This window comes from Cyprinodon tularosa, unplaced genomic scaffold (genome assembly GCF_016077235.1).
Source record: "Cyprinodon tularosa strain WSP-4 unplaced genomic scaffold, ASM1607723v1 ctg372, whole genome shotgun sequence".
In the NCBI taxonomy this organism is placed as follows: Eukaryota; Metazoa; Chordata; class Actinopteri; order Cyprinodontiformes; family Cyprinodontidae; genus Cyprinodon; species Cyprinodon tularosa.
In genome coordinates this window covers 1,085,639-1,099,682 of record NW_024039088.1, presented here as the reverse complement: position 1 = coordinate 1,099,682, position 14,044 = coordinate 1,085,639, and the positions used below count along the sequence as shown (strand labels likewise).

At 37.5% G+C, this 14,044-nt stretch overlaps 2 protein-coding genes across 2 annotated transcripts in view; one reads left to right on the top strand and one right to left on the bottom strand.

Annotated features, from left to right (window-relative positions):
* Positions 1-11,625, bottom strand: part of LOC119790873 (cilia- and flagella-associated protein 43-like) — a gene marked incomplete at its 3' end in the record, with an annotated part of 26,466 nt that extends 14,841 nt beyond the window's left edge. The window contains 2 exon segments of the mRNA XM_038296610.1: positions 8,309-8,391; positions 11,488-11,625. Of these exon segments, the coding sequence (XP_038152538.1) occupies positions 8,309-8,388 (80 nt within the window).
* Positions 10,603-14,044, top strand: LOC119790849 (glutathione S-transferase omega-1-like). The gene is made up of 6 exons (XM_038296580.1): positions 10,603-10,758; positions 12,184-12,292; positions 12,375-12,597; positions 12,709-12,810; positions 13,215-13,321; positions 13,660-14,044. The coding sequence occupies exons 1-6, from the start codon at positions 10,731-10,733 to the stop codon at positions 13,808-13,810; spliced, it is 720 nt and encodes a 239-aa protein (XP_038152508.1). The 5' UTR covers positions 10,603-10,730; the 3' UTR covers positions 13,811-14,044.

Here is a 14,044-nt window from a genome sequence, read left to right as displayed (position 1 = left end):
CCTGCTTCTGCTCCTGCTCTCAAAGCTGGGGCCCACTGTGGCCCACAGTGGAGATGCAGGCCCCAGGGAAACCAGATCCCCAGAACCATCAAGGATGAGTCAGAACTCTTCAGAACCTAACTGCTGCAAACAGAACCTTTGCAACACATTTCTCTTGAGTTTCAGAACTTACAGAGCCAAACTGGATGAAGACCATGCCCTGGTGTGAGACTGAGAGGACCCCTGCTATGAGACTGAGACAAAGAACCCCTGACTGCAGAGCTGCAAAACTGGATCAAACTCAAGCTTTCCAAACGGACATGGAAAAAGGTTTGCAGGTCTGGCATGATTAGGGACAGGAAGAGCAATGTGTGTTTTGATGATGCTAATCATATCGTGTGTTTACTGCTCAGTAAAGACAACGCTAATTGATGCTAAAGAATGGACTGCATGCTACGCTATGCTACAGGAATATGTGTTGAGCTGTTGCTAAAGCTTAGATAAGCTTTATTCACTAAGGATTTAAACACTGATATAACATTAGTGTTCATGTGTTTCTCAAATGCTCATTACATTTCCATTAGCAAGTCTGACCAAGAGTCATTTAGTGGAATCCTGATGTCTATTCGCTGCTAGCTATTTCAAAGAGGGTAAAGAATCATTTAACTAAAGGTTTTTGGTTCTTGATTAAGCAAATCATTTAATAAACCATTATTTGGCCAAATAATGTTTTATTCACCTCATGGATTTGCATTGTCAATTGGTCTGAAAACATTCCAATTTCTTTAAAATTAGTGAAAAGCTAATTTGATCACATTCCAAATTCTTCCAGATAAACTTTGGTTTCAAACACAGAATCCATCTTAAACTGTAATATGGTTTTCAACCGTTTCCCCCTTCCTCTTTGTACATAGTAGTTAGTTTAGTTGAGTTGAGTTTTACTAGTCTTAGTTGAGAGTGTTAAACTGAAATATGTTTGACGTGGAGCTGAATGATTTTTGTTAATAAAATCTTATATTTTAAACAGAAGTTGTGGTGAATTTATTCCATGTATGTGCAGAAATAACTGTTTGACCATGATTAGTGCTCGAATCACTCTTTCATCTATTGTTCTAACACACAGTTAGTAGGACTGTGTGTCATAAACAGTATATAACAGCTGAAATAATATCTGATTAAATAAGATATTTTACCACCCCTACAGGGGAGGGCAATAAACATCTTAAAGTATCAGAAACATAAATTCCCAGCGGGCTGGGAATAGAATTTAACTATAGAATCACAACATAAATATGGCGTCCCTGGGTGGGCCCATTATTTGTAACATTTATTTAGCGTCCCATGCTATTGGGCTCATTGAATGTAACATTTAATTGGTGTCTCAGTTTGGTGGTCATCGAATATAACAGTTATTCTGCACATATATGAGAATAAACTTAGAGCCATTATTGAAAACCGTGTGAAAGCATTAACATCAGCTCTCACCACTCAATAATGAAATCTTAAACTCACAACTTAACAATCCAATACTAAATGTCTTAGCTTATATGAGAAGAAAATATAACCTTTGACATTCTTGGAGAATCAAAATATAGAAATTTAACAACATCTAATAACTCCAAAATATCTCTTCAGCTAGTGATAACCAACTTTACTTCAAAGCAAAACTCAGATGATTCAAATCAATCTGATCACTTTGGTCCAACTAAAACTAAAAGATTTAACACCCAAGTTAATCTTATCGTTTGACCAAAATTTAAGGCACATCTATGACTAGATGCTGCCATTTGTGGTTTCTATAACCACATCCCAAAAATGAAAACTCCCAAGTTATGCTATTTGAAAGTCACCTCCAGTCCAAAATAGGTTAGATGCCTCGAAATTTAACCTTAATCCCTTTGTCTATTAGTTTGATAAGACTCCTAAACACTTATTTTATATTGTGTAGAACAAGATTTGTTGCCAGATTTAACGTAAGTTAATCTGTGATCCTACCTAACCGAAAGGGGGTGGATTCAAATTAAATTGCTTAAAATCCCTTAAAGAAAGGTGAATCATAAGCTAATTTGCTAGTAAATCCTTAAAAAGGTAAGCTTTGCGCCAAACTGCTTATAAATCCTCAGAGACAGGTGAAGCATGCGCTAAAATAGCTAATAAATCCTAAAACAAGGTATAGCATTTTAAACACTGAAAGAAAGTGTTTCTTTGATATCACAGAAAAGGGTGAAGCATAAGCAAAATTGCTTGTAAGTCCTTAAAAGGTAAGCTTTGCGCCAAACTGCTTATAAATCCTCAGAGAAAGGTAAAGCATGCGCTAAAATAGCTGGTAAGTCCTAAACAAGGTGTAGCATTTTTAACACTGAAAGAAAAGTGTTTCTTTGATATCACAGGTTTAAAGATAACCCATGACCCGTTTCTACACACATAAAATAAGTCCTTACAATATGTATATGTAAATATACAAGTATAGTGGGTACTGACTGGATTGTGTTCTTTTGAAATTTCTTCATAACTTGTGTTTTTGTGCCATCAGCTGAAAATGGATCCAAGCATCCTCAATTCTGGGCACATCATTGACTCCATAGGCATAGAGAAACAGAAACAAATTGTTGCAAAGCTTATCCACTTATCTTCAGAAAAGCAGGATAACCTAAACAATTTTAACCTCAGCCTATGTGAAGAAAAGATTCAAGAATTAATTAACTTAATTCAAAACCCAAATGGAAACTTTCTGATAACAGATGTACTCTGTGAGCTCACGCTACTTTATCAGCTTAAATACCAAATAAAAGCTAAACAGTACTCTGAGTTAGAAGCCAAATATCAGATGATCTGCCACAGAGTAAGTGCTGCAAACATTTTATTGTCAGGAGCTGACAAGATCAAAGACCCATGTGGCCAGACTGACCATGCCTCAGAACAAAAGGTGACCCCCCCTCTCTCAGGAGCTATGCAATAAACAAAGCAAGCAGACTTTGAATCAGCAGGAGGTCACCCCAGTCGAAGGGAGAACAGTTCCTGAAGCAGATACAAAGTCTCTAAACTCTGAGGTAACACTAAATAGATCTGAAGATGTTCAAAGTCAAAGTAGTGTCGCAGACAGAGAGAAACAAGTAGATCACTTGGTAAACTCAAGCAGTTTAAAATTTTGCAAAGGACAGCCATGCAAACCAATCTCTGACTCACACTCCACTGACTGAGCATCAAGTGCCAAAGTTCACACCTTGAAAAACTCTGAGGCCCCGTCCACACGAAGTCAAAACGAACACGAAACGCTGATATTTTCCAAAACGTTTGCCGTAAAGACGGAGACGTAAAATAAATGTGAGCGTCCACACGAATGCATGAAAACACTGCAAAATGTATGCCAGGCCTGTAAGTGGCGCTGTGGTGCCAAAGCAAAAATAAGCGACGAAATGTAGGGCATGCGCACTAATATTTATACATGGTTGCCCTGCGGGTCCATTTTCGTGGTTCAGTCAAATTCAGGTGCTGAACTATGTGGTCGATATTGCTCTGTTCTTCCTGGAGATATTCCAGAAGAAGAAGATTCTGTTGTAAGCCCGACCAGCCCGACAGCAGGGTGAGTAGCATTAGCAGCAACGGCGCCATTGTTGTTGTGATGTGTCGCGCTTGCGTGTTTAGAGGCGACGCTATGACGCATGCGTGTAAAAAAAAAAATGCGGTTAGGGTGTAAACATGGAAACGCGAAAACGGCGTTTCAGAATCTTCCCACTCTGAAGGGTGAATAAAAAAATGATCGTTTACAGACCCCCGAAACGCCGGCTTCGTGTGGATGAGAGGCTGGTTTGGTGAAAAATTTGTGCGTTTAGGCCAGGGTTCGTCTTCGTGTGGACGGGGCCTGAGGAGAACCAGTCTCCCTTGTGTCATCAAAGGTTAGCTCAAAAACCCCCATCACTTAATGAGCAGAACCAGCTTCCTGACGGGCCAGGTCCACCGAGTGACCATAGAATTCAACAAATTGAATCCTTGGCCAAAGACATTGATATTTTTGACCCAGAAAGTCAACACTCCAACATAATGGATTATCTGCAAGAAGTTGAGCACTGTCTAAAAGACTTGCCATTTCCTTCTTCTCGTGAGAAATTGAAGCTGATTTGGAAAACAACAGCTAGAAGCGTCCATGTTTTCATAAAATCTCTTCCTCCAAAAATCAGAGAAAGTTATTCAGCTCTTTGTCAAACCTTAAGAGAAGAATATTCTGGTTACAGAGATCCGGCGTTAGCAACGCTTGAGGCATCTTTAGTTCTCCAAGGAGAACATGAAACACCCAGAGAATATTACTTTCGCTTGAGACAGGTTTATTTTGAGGGCTGCAGTTCTCCAGATATTGACGAAGAAGATCACACATTTAAAGCACTGTTCATCCAAAATCTACATGAAAGTGTACGATATGATTTAGCAATCCATTGCAGGATAGAAAACCTTTCTATGCAGGAAACTCGCAGATATGCTCAGCTTGTTTGGGAAATACGTCTCAAATCAGATAGATTTCAAAGCAAGCTTAGAGTCTTTAACCTTCAAACAAAGAACAGGACCAGAAACAGACACAGATTCAGTTCCCCAGTGGTTCACCAAGATGAAGGTCATAAGCCTTCACATCACAATGCAAAACCAAAGGTTTACACTGGTAAAGGGGGACATCAACAAGTTACAGAAACAACCACAAAAGAAAACCTAGAACAGATCTGCAAAACAGTTCTTACAGAGCTACTGGCTTCTCTGACCAATCACAAGGTACCACAATTCCAAGCTAATGGTAAAACTTATCATATCCAAGAGTATGATAGTTGCTGATAATTTCTAACATACTTTAACCTGTTTTATCCTTTCTTTCTTTTGTTTCACAACTTGAGAAATGATGAAGGTTGAACAACAGCATCATGAAGGTGTTAGGAAATTTTGTTTGGAATGTATATATTTGTGTATCAGGGTCAGACTTTCCTGCCAGACCTGCTTCAACCAGACGCAAACCTCTGGAGAAAATGAACTGTTTTATAATAAGATAGGGTCAGCTTCTGCCAGACCTGCAACAAATCCTCCAGGGACAAACACTGGAGAAGATACAAACCCTAAATTAACTTTCTTCCTGCCAACAGGAACCTGACTCATCACCGCTCCAGATATCATGGCTTTATGGACTTATTTGTTGATCTGAAAACAAAGAACTGCATCTTTTATTTCCAGATCAAAAAGGGGGACTGTTATGCCATATGCCATGATCATACTTTTTGGACAGTGGGAAGCAGTGTCCATATTTCATCCTGATAGGATGACCAGAGAAGAAAACGCAGCTTTGGTGAATAACAGCTGGGGGACTTCAGCAGCCCCCCCTTTTTCAGCAAAAGCAGCCACCAGCAAGTCACATGGGAGCCACCAGAGGTGTGAAAACCTACCCCCTCCCTGTGAAGACAGAGAAAACCAATGAATTCTGTCTCTTTTTGCTCTTTTGCCTTTTTTTTCTCTTTTTCTCCCTCGTCTGATCCAGCCTGCTTCTGCTCCTGCTCTCAAAGCTGGGGCCCACTGTGGCCCACAGTGGAGATGCAGGCCCCAGGGAAACCAGATCCCCAGAACCATCAAGGATGAGTCAGAACTCTTCAGAACCTAACTGCTGCAAACAGAACCTTTGCAACACATTTCTCTTGAGTTTCAGAACTTACAGAGCCAAACTGGATGAAGACCATGCCCTGGTGTGAGACTGAGAGGACCCCTGCTGTGAGACTGAGACAAAGAACCCCTGACTGCAGAGCTGCAAAACTGGATCAAACTCAAGCTTTCCAAACGGACATGGAAAAAGGTTTGCAGGTCTGGCATGATTAGGGACAGGAAGAGCAATGTGTGTTTTGATGATGCTAATCATATCGTGTGTTTACTGCTCAGTAAAGACAACGCTAATTGATGCTAAAGAATGGACTGCATGCTACGCTATGCTACAGGAATATGTGTTGAGCTGTTGCTAAAGCTTAGATAAGCTTTATTCACTAAGGATTTAAACACTGATATAACATTAGTGTTCATGTGTTTCTCAAATGCTCATTACATTTCCATTAGCAAGTCTGACCAAGAGTCATTTAGTGGAATCCTGATGTCTATTCGCTGCTAGCTATTTCAAAGAGGGTAAAGAATCATTTAACTAAAGGTTTTTGGTTCTTGATTAAGCAAATCATTTAATAAACCATTATTTGGCCAAATAATGTTTTATTCACCTCATGGATTTGCATTGTCAATTGGTCTGAAAACATTCCAATTTCTTTAAAATTAGTGAAAAGCTAATTTGATCACATTCCAAATTCTTCCAGATAAACTTTGGTTTCAAACACAGAATCCATCTTAAACTGTAATATGGTTTTCAACCGTTTCCCCCTTCCTCTTTGTACATAGTAGTTAGTTTAGTTGAGTTGAGTTTTACTAGTCTTAGTTGAGAGTGTTAAACTGAAATATGTTTGACGTGGAGCTGAATGATTTTTGTTAATAAAATCTTATATTTTAAACAGAAGTTGTGGTGAATTTATTCCATGTATGTGCAGAAATAACTGTTTGACCATGATTAGTGCTCGAATCACTCTTTCATCTATTGTTCTAACACACAGTTAGTAGGACTGTGTGTCATAAACAGTATATAACAGCTGAAATAATATCTGATTAAATAAGATATTTTACCACCCCTACAGGGGAGGGCAATAAACATCTTAAAGTATCAGAAACATAAATTCCCAGCGGGCTGGGAATAGAATTTAACTATAGAATCACAACAAAGGCATCTGTGTCCTCACATCTGATTTATCACATGTTATAACAACAAACTCAAATTTCTTTTGAGATGTTATTTAATAGGCCAACACAAAGGGACACATATTTGTAAAGATGAAGGAAAATACAAATTGTTCCCCCCATTCTTCCATCCATCACTCATCAGTACCTGTTCATTCTTGCTGGGTTGATGGCAACAATATACTTACAAAAAAATAAAATAAAATCGACAAAAATACAACTATTTTCTGAAATAAAAAACATAATAAACAAACAAACAAACAAAAAACACAGAAAAGAGAATCCCACAGAGCAAAAATTGGTTGGAAGCAGAGGCGTAACCAGAACATTTTTATAAGGGTGGCCAGGCAATAACCAATGTACACTGAGGGGTGGCCAAAAGTGGATAGGTGCCAGAACCTCAGGGTCAATCTAAGCTATTGCAACAGGGAGATTAATGAGCACAACATCCATATTTTCTAAATAAAGACAAACTATACATTTCTACAGCTTTTGCTAACAAAAAGACGCATTTATTTAAACATTTGTGCTTTCCAGATAAAAGGTATAGTGGATCAAATTCTTTCAGGTTTGAGTTCTGGAGCGAACATCTCTTCCTTTTTCATTACTTACCTACTTATATCAACAATTATTCTGCATAAAATTGTTATTTACAGATACTAATATATACATAAATTGATTATTAAGTTTTTATTAAAATTGTTATTTATCTATGATTTCACTAAAGACTCCTAGATGCCTTTTAGAGACACATCATTTTCTCTTTACCCCATATGATACTGTACAAAATCTAGTTCTGAAAAGAGCATGAATTCTGTGCTTATCACCTTTAATGTTTGTATATTGATGTGCATTATTAACCACAGTGTTTTTGTTGTCAAGTATTTGTTAATATATGAAGAATTTAAATGTTTTGAATATTCAACTTGAGAGTATTACTGCTAGTGGGAAAAAAATGGTAGTGGTGGCCAATGATTGGCTGAGGGTTGCCATGGCCACCCCTGGCCCCCAATCTAGTTCCGTCCCTCGTTGGGCTTTAAAATTCTACATCTTTCCACTTTGTTTCAGTTAAATCCTCAAAAAACCTACAACCTATAGCTGCACCTGTCCTCATAGCGTTTCAGTCTAACCCTGACAAGGGTTGCTTGTCAAAACTATTTCAAAATCTCACTCCAAGGTTTGGTGAAAAGTTGGCAGACCTGACATTTTCAGACCGTTGAAAAGACGTTAAAATGTTTATTCTTGGACTAAAGAGGGACAGAATCAGACCAACCAAACAGCCCGATTTTCAACAATGAGTTTTGGACTAAATCAAGACTATGAGGGACCGACCAGATTTAACCTAAAAACCAACTCTCAATGAAGGATGGTGTTTGATCTTAAATCAAAATGACAAAAAGACAAAACATTGCATCTAATCACAAATAATAATAGTTCTTAAAAACAACTTGAAAAAAAAAAAACATTTAACTTCAGTTATATAGACTGTGTCTCACATCTGAGGTTATGAATAAATTTAAATGACATATTTGCCTACCATACTGTGATTGAGAACTCAGGAAGCGAGGAGCAGCAGCCCAAATAAGGACTTCCATCACTTAATGTCCATGCATGCATTCCCTGGAAAAATAAACAAACAAATAAAACATGTGTTTTCATCACATTAAGTCTACCTGCTATTATTGTTATATTTTCAACCCTTCTATGCCCTAACTCTAAAGCTAACCCTAAACCTAACCATTACCAATGCATATGTCACCCTCACCCTAACCCTAACCCTTTGACACCTTAGCCCTAAACCTAACCATTACCGAAATAGCTTTCCTCACTTTGTAACAACTGGTCCTCAATCTGATGGTGAAATAGAAAAATTGGTCCTCACTCTGAGGGCTAGACAGGTACACACCGACACACACGCATACATACATGTTTAATTTAATTTGACAGGCAAAGGGAAGCCTAAAAATCAACGGGTGAAGCTCTCTGTTAAAAAACTCAAAACATATGAAGGAGTACATTTTCTTGTCTTGGATAAAGTACATGTGAAGAACAGATGTGTTTTTGTTGAACTATGTTCAGATGTGCCCATACATCCTGTCATGAAAAGGATTGTGGGATAGGAATGTCAGGAGAACTATCGATAAGAATGGTAAATGGCATGTACTTATATAGCGCCTTTATTCAAGTTAGGAGACTTGACCAAGGCGCTTTACACTACATTCATTCACCCATTCACACACACACTCACACACTGATAGTGGCAAGCTACATTGTAGCCACAGCTGCCCTGGGGCTCACTGACAGAAGCGGGGCTGCCGTACACTGGCGCCACCAGGCCCTCTGACCACCATCAGTAGACAATGCAGGTGAAGTGTCTTGCCCAAGGACACAACGACATTGAAAGTCGGAGTCGGGGCTTGAACCGTCAACCCTCCGATTTCAGGGCAAACGCCTACATCCAACGCCACTGTCGCCCCACTGTCAATAAGAAGCATCCAGCTTCCTTTTCCTACCTTCTTCCTGACTGCCAGCATTATTCGGATAGCGCTTATCATGGTTAAAGTGCTTAAGCATCCATACTGATTCGCTGTAATCAGATGGACCCCATGGCTCCAGCTCTGTCTTATACTTGTAGTGTTTATTGCAAGTTATCTTACCTCTTTTCTTCCCCTTCCAGGATTGCTGTGCAGATTTATACCGTGTAACCCAGTTCTGAGACTTGAGTTGCTGGCCTTCAGTGATCATCTCCCTGGTCTATATGGAGCATTCCCTCGCCTCCTTCAATCTGGAATCTTTGATGCATCACATCACACCCAAGAGGGCATCATAAATCTCGTATATTTCTATAACAAATTAAATTCTGTGTTAGCTCCATGTTCCATGATAGTTTATATTATTGAGGCCATTAAAGCTCATATCACTCAGCTTCCCTTTGTCTGTCACTTTGCTGCTCATACCAATGAATGTGACAGGACTGTTTTCTATTGTATTTTATTCCTTCATTTTTTTTTTTTTTTTTTTTTTTTTTTTTTATTGAATTAATTTTGTAGTCAAGTGTTGCAAGTGTGCAAAATTAAGGCCACTCTATTCTCAGGAAAACAGCCATGCACTGTTCTACATCATCTAATCATTAAAACATCTTTACAGATATATGTTTCATCTGTCAATTCCAGATCAGGTGTGTCTCATGAATTTTTATCTTTATTAACAATCATTCAATCTAAGGACAAAATGTTGAGTCACAGTGTATGCTGTATGAGTCAGCGGTTTTCTGGGCTGCTCTGAATATGGGTGTGTTTTGGTCAAAGTGCAGAGTCATAGTGACCTTTTATCTACTTCCAGTGACAATGCATTTTAGGAAGACAAAACCTTCCTTTCAGGTAGCTTGCTCTTAAGCAGTTATTTGATTGTGAATGCACATTTTTTACAAAAAGTTTAAAACAATATCATTAAATTGAAGTGTTAAGAAGAGATTGCCTAAAATACAGTATTCGCTGTTGTAATCTTCTCTTGATAACCTGAAGTAAATCTGAATGAATTAGAATATTACAGGAAAATAAATGTATTTCAGAATATTTTTTTGGCTCTAATTATTTAAGTTAACAAAAAATAATGCATTATAGCTGCAATTTGTTATCTTCTCTTGTAGAATGGGTTGCTGCCTTAATGTTTTTCATTGTATGGTATTTTACTGACTTTGTTTGAACCCGTAGTTAGATTTGTCAAGGACACCTGAGTGATTAATGAGCTGACAAAGAGATAAGCCTCCTGAGTGTGTGTAAGAGTGCAAAGAAAAGTGGGCTGTTCTGTTTTTTTTTTTTTCTTTTATTATCCATAGGCTTTCTAGAAACACCCTTTAACCTAATTGGCTGACCTACCCTCCCCGGAGGGAACTTGGCAAATAAAACAGTGCGTTGTACTGTCTGGTAGTAACCATTGTTAACAGGTTATATCACAATATGTCCTCAGAAAAGTGCTTCGCTAAAGGTGAGACTCTGCTTTATTATTGTTTGTTATGGCACTTTGTACATTGATATAAAGAAGATTCATATGTTTGCTTAATAGTAACAGAAAAAAAAATTCAAGTTTATTAGACAGGTTACTGTTAGTAGCACATAAAGAAGGGATGTTAAATAATTGAATGAATGAATTCAATGAATGAATATATGAACTAACCTTTATTCTGTCTGCTTTATAATACAAAATAACAAATGAGCACGGACTGAGAGATTTTTTCTTCTCCATTTGGTTTAGTTAATGAAATGCAATAAAATAACTTGAGGTACTGTAAACAGAAAAACAATCGACAAATTAAAAAAGAAATCCTCGATTTGCCAAATATTTCTAATTAATTTGTAAGGTGCAAATTTTGTGTTTTCTACTATAAGAATGGTCATAGAATTGGTCGAAAGCACAATACTGCCACCACCCTGCTTAACTGTGGAAAATATTTTGGGGGAGGGGAATTTTTGTAGTTTAGCGACTTGTGCAATGGAGCAAGAAGAGCAACTTCTCTATTTTTGAAAATGTAAGTGCAAATATATCCAGTGTTTAGGTTAAAACCACATTTCAGCAAGGATTATGTACTGCAATCTGAGAGCCAAGTCCTGTTTAGTTTGTATTTTATGTTTAAACCAAAAATCTAAATGAAATTTCATAAATAACCTCAACACCCCAAAGTGCCTGACACCACTGATTTCGCTTAGTACAACTCACCTCACCTGCTAGTGTTCAATTTGAAAGCGAAATATGCATCGTCTTGCCATTATGTGTCCTGTCAGACAGCTCTGGGAGAGCGAACGTAAACAGGTTTCAAGCAGACTGAGTGAAAAGACCTACTGTTTAAAAAGAAGTAGAGACTGCATGCCCCTACAGGTCTTAAGCAACACATGGACAGATTTCCTAACTTTGCACCATTAATGGTGGAATGTGAGATGATACAGAGATTTTTTTTTTTGCAACAAATATATTTTTTTTCTACAGCGTTGAATAATTTTTGAATAGATTTGTTGAATCATAAAACACTTTAGTGAAGTTATTTTTATTAATCCAGCCAGGGTTGAATGTTTCTTTTTCTCTTTGCAAAAAAGCTTCTGTCTTGGCCTCCTACCCTGTGACCCAGACATGTAAAGAATGCAATAAATGGTTTCATCATATCTTAGACAGCCATTGCAAGCCAGAAGAATAAAATAAAAACTACCGCTCCTTTAACTTTGCTACAACAACACCCAAATCAGTTAAGCTTTCTTTTTTTATCTTTTCCTCAGTATTTGCTCATTTTACTATTAGATAATGTTTTGCTCTTATGATGATTATGACCATGTTCTATGGTACAGTATGCAAATCAGTACACCTCATTTTCTCATTTAAAATAAAAAAAATAATAATTGGATTTATTTTAATGTATTTCAGGAAGTCCTGCTCCTGGTCCAGTGCCACAGGACAGGCTGCGTCTCTACAGCATGAGATTCTGCCCTTTTGCCCAGAGAACCAGATTGGTGCTGCATGCCAAGGGGATCAAGTAAACAAAAACTCAAGAAACCTTATATCCACACCAGAAATATGGTTAATCCTTGTGTTGATGATATTTGTAAATGTTTTAGGTTTGACACCATCAACATCAACCTGAAAGACAAACCTGACTGGTTCCTCGAGAAGAACCCATATGGTCTGGTGCCTGTTATAGAGACACCTGCTGGTGAAGTGGTGTTTGAGTCCATGATCACCTCTGAGTACCTGGATGAAGTATACCCTGAGAAGAAGCTGCTTCCAGCCACTCCTTTTGGAAAAGCCAAACAAAGAATGATGCTGGAACATTTCTCCAAGGTTTGTTATGAAAAGCCCCATCAGCTAATTCTGTGGTGTTTATTCCATATAAAGAGTTAAATCATTGACTTTAACTATGTGATTAAAAAAAGAAATTACTGTCTTCTGTAGATTATACCGCATTTCTTCAAGATCACATCAGCAAGAAGAAAGGGTGACGATGTGTCAGGATTAGAGGCTGAGTTAAAAGAGAAGTTTACTGATCTAAACAACGTAAGTAGGAATATCTTCTGAGGGAAAAATGTGAGCTGGTGAATGGTTATTTCTTTTTTTATCTAGATTCAGGGCTGTTATTAAATACTCTTTATAATTTCCTTGACAAATATAACTATATTTTTCTAAAATATCTTAGCTGTGAAATTGTGGATTTATTCCAGTTAAGTTTTTTCAATATTTGAGCATAATTTTCAACAACATTAATTAATTTAAATATCCAAGTACTCTTCAAAGGTTCTCAATATTAATACTGTTATGTTCAAAAGCAGTCTTAATTTTGCCGTCTGTTGTATAATTGATATGAAGCTTTATATGACTTCATGCCCTTGAACTTCACGCCATATTTGTTTATATTTCAATTTTTGAGGACACAATAAAGTGTAATCTTAATATTTTTGCAGCGCTTGGTGAAAGAGAAGACAAGGTTCTTTGGTGGTGATACCATAACCTTAATCGACTATATGATGTGGCCGTTCTTTGAGAGGCTTGAGATGTTCGAGGTGCAACAGTAAGTAATACTCTCCTTGGTCATTAGGGTTAGTGTAATTAGTTTTTTTTGTTGTTGTTGTTGTTTTTGGCATAAGCAGTTACGAAGTGTTTGGATATTTTAATGGGAATAAGTTAAACCAGCAGGGAGCACATTTAAAGTCAGTTATAAGTCAGACAACACAAGAACTCAACATTACCACATTATTTTTAGAATATATATAAGGTAACTCAAAAGCTTATCTTTATTTCAAAATGTAAATCCATCCCAGCGAATCTTCTGTATGATGCATAGAATTAAACTTGTTGTTATTAAGTGTTTTCCTCAAAGTTACTCAACAGCCTTTTTTGATTTTGCAGCTGCTTGAACCACACCCATGAGCTGAAGAAGTGGACTGAATACATGCTGGAGGACCAAGCTGTCAAAGCCACCATGCACAGCACAGATAATCACAGAGTTTTCTTCAAGAGCTTCCAGGATGGTGAACCAGACTATGACTATGGCCTATAGAAAACAATTAGCTAAAGCCTCATAGCCATAGATGTATACTTGTTTTCAAATTCTGCTTTGTGGCCAGTTTATTCTTTATCTCTCTCCATTAGACTTTATATTTACAGGTCATTTATAAGTCAAATTTGTAACCTGTGGGGTTTGTTCGACATTTACATGCTTATTAGATGTATGTAACCTCTATCAATGTCAAAAATAAACCAATAAAAAACATAATGTGTTGTATAAAAAATA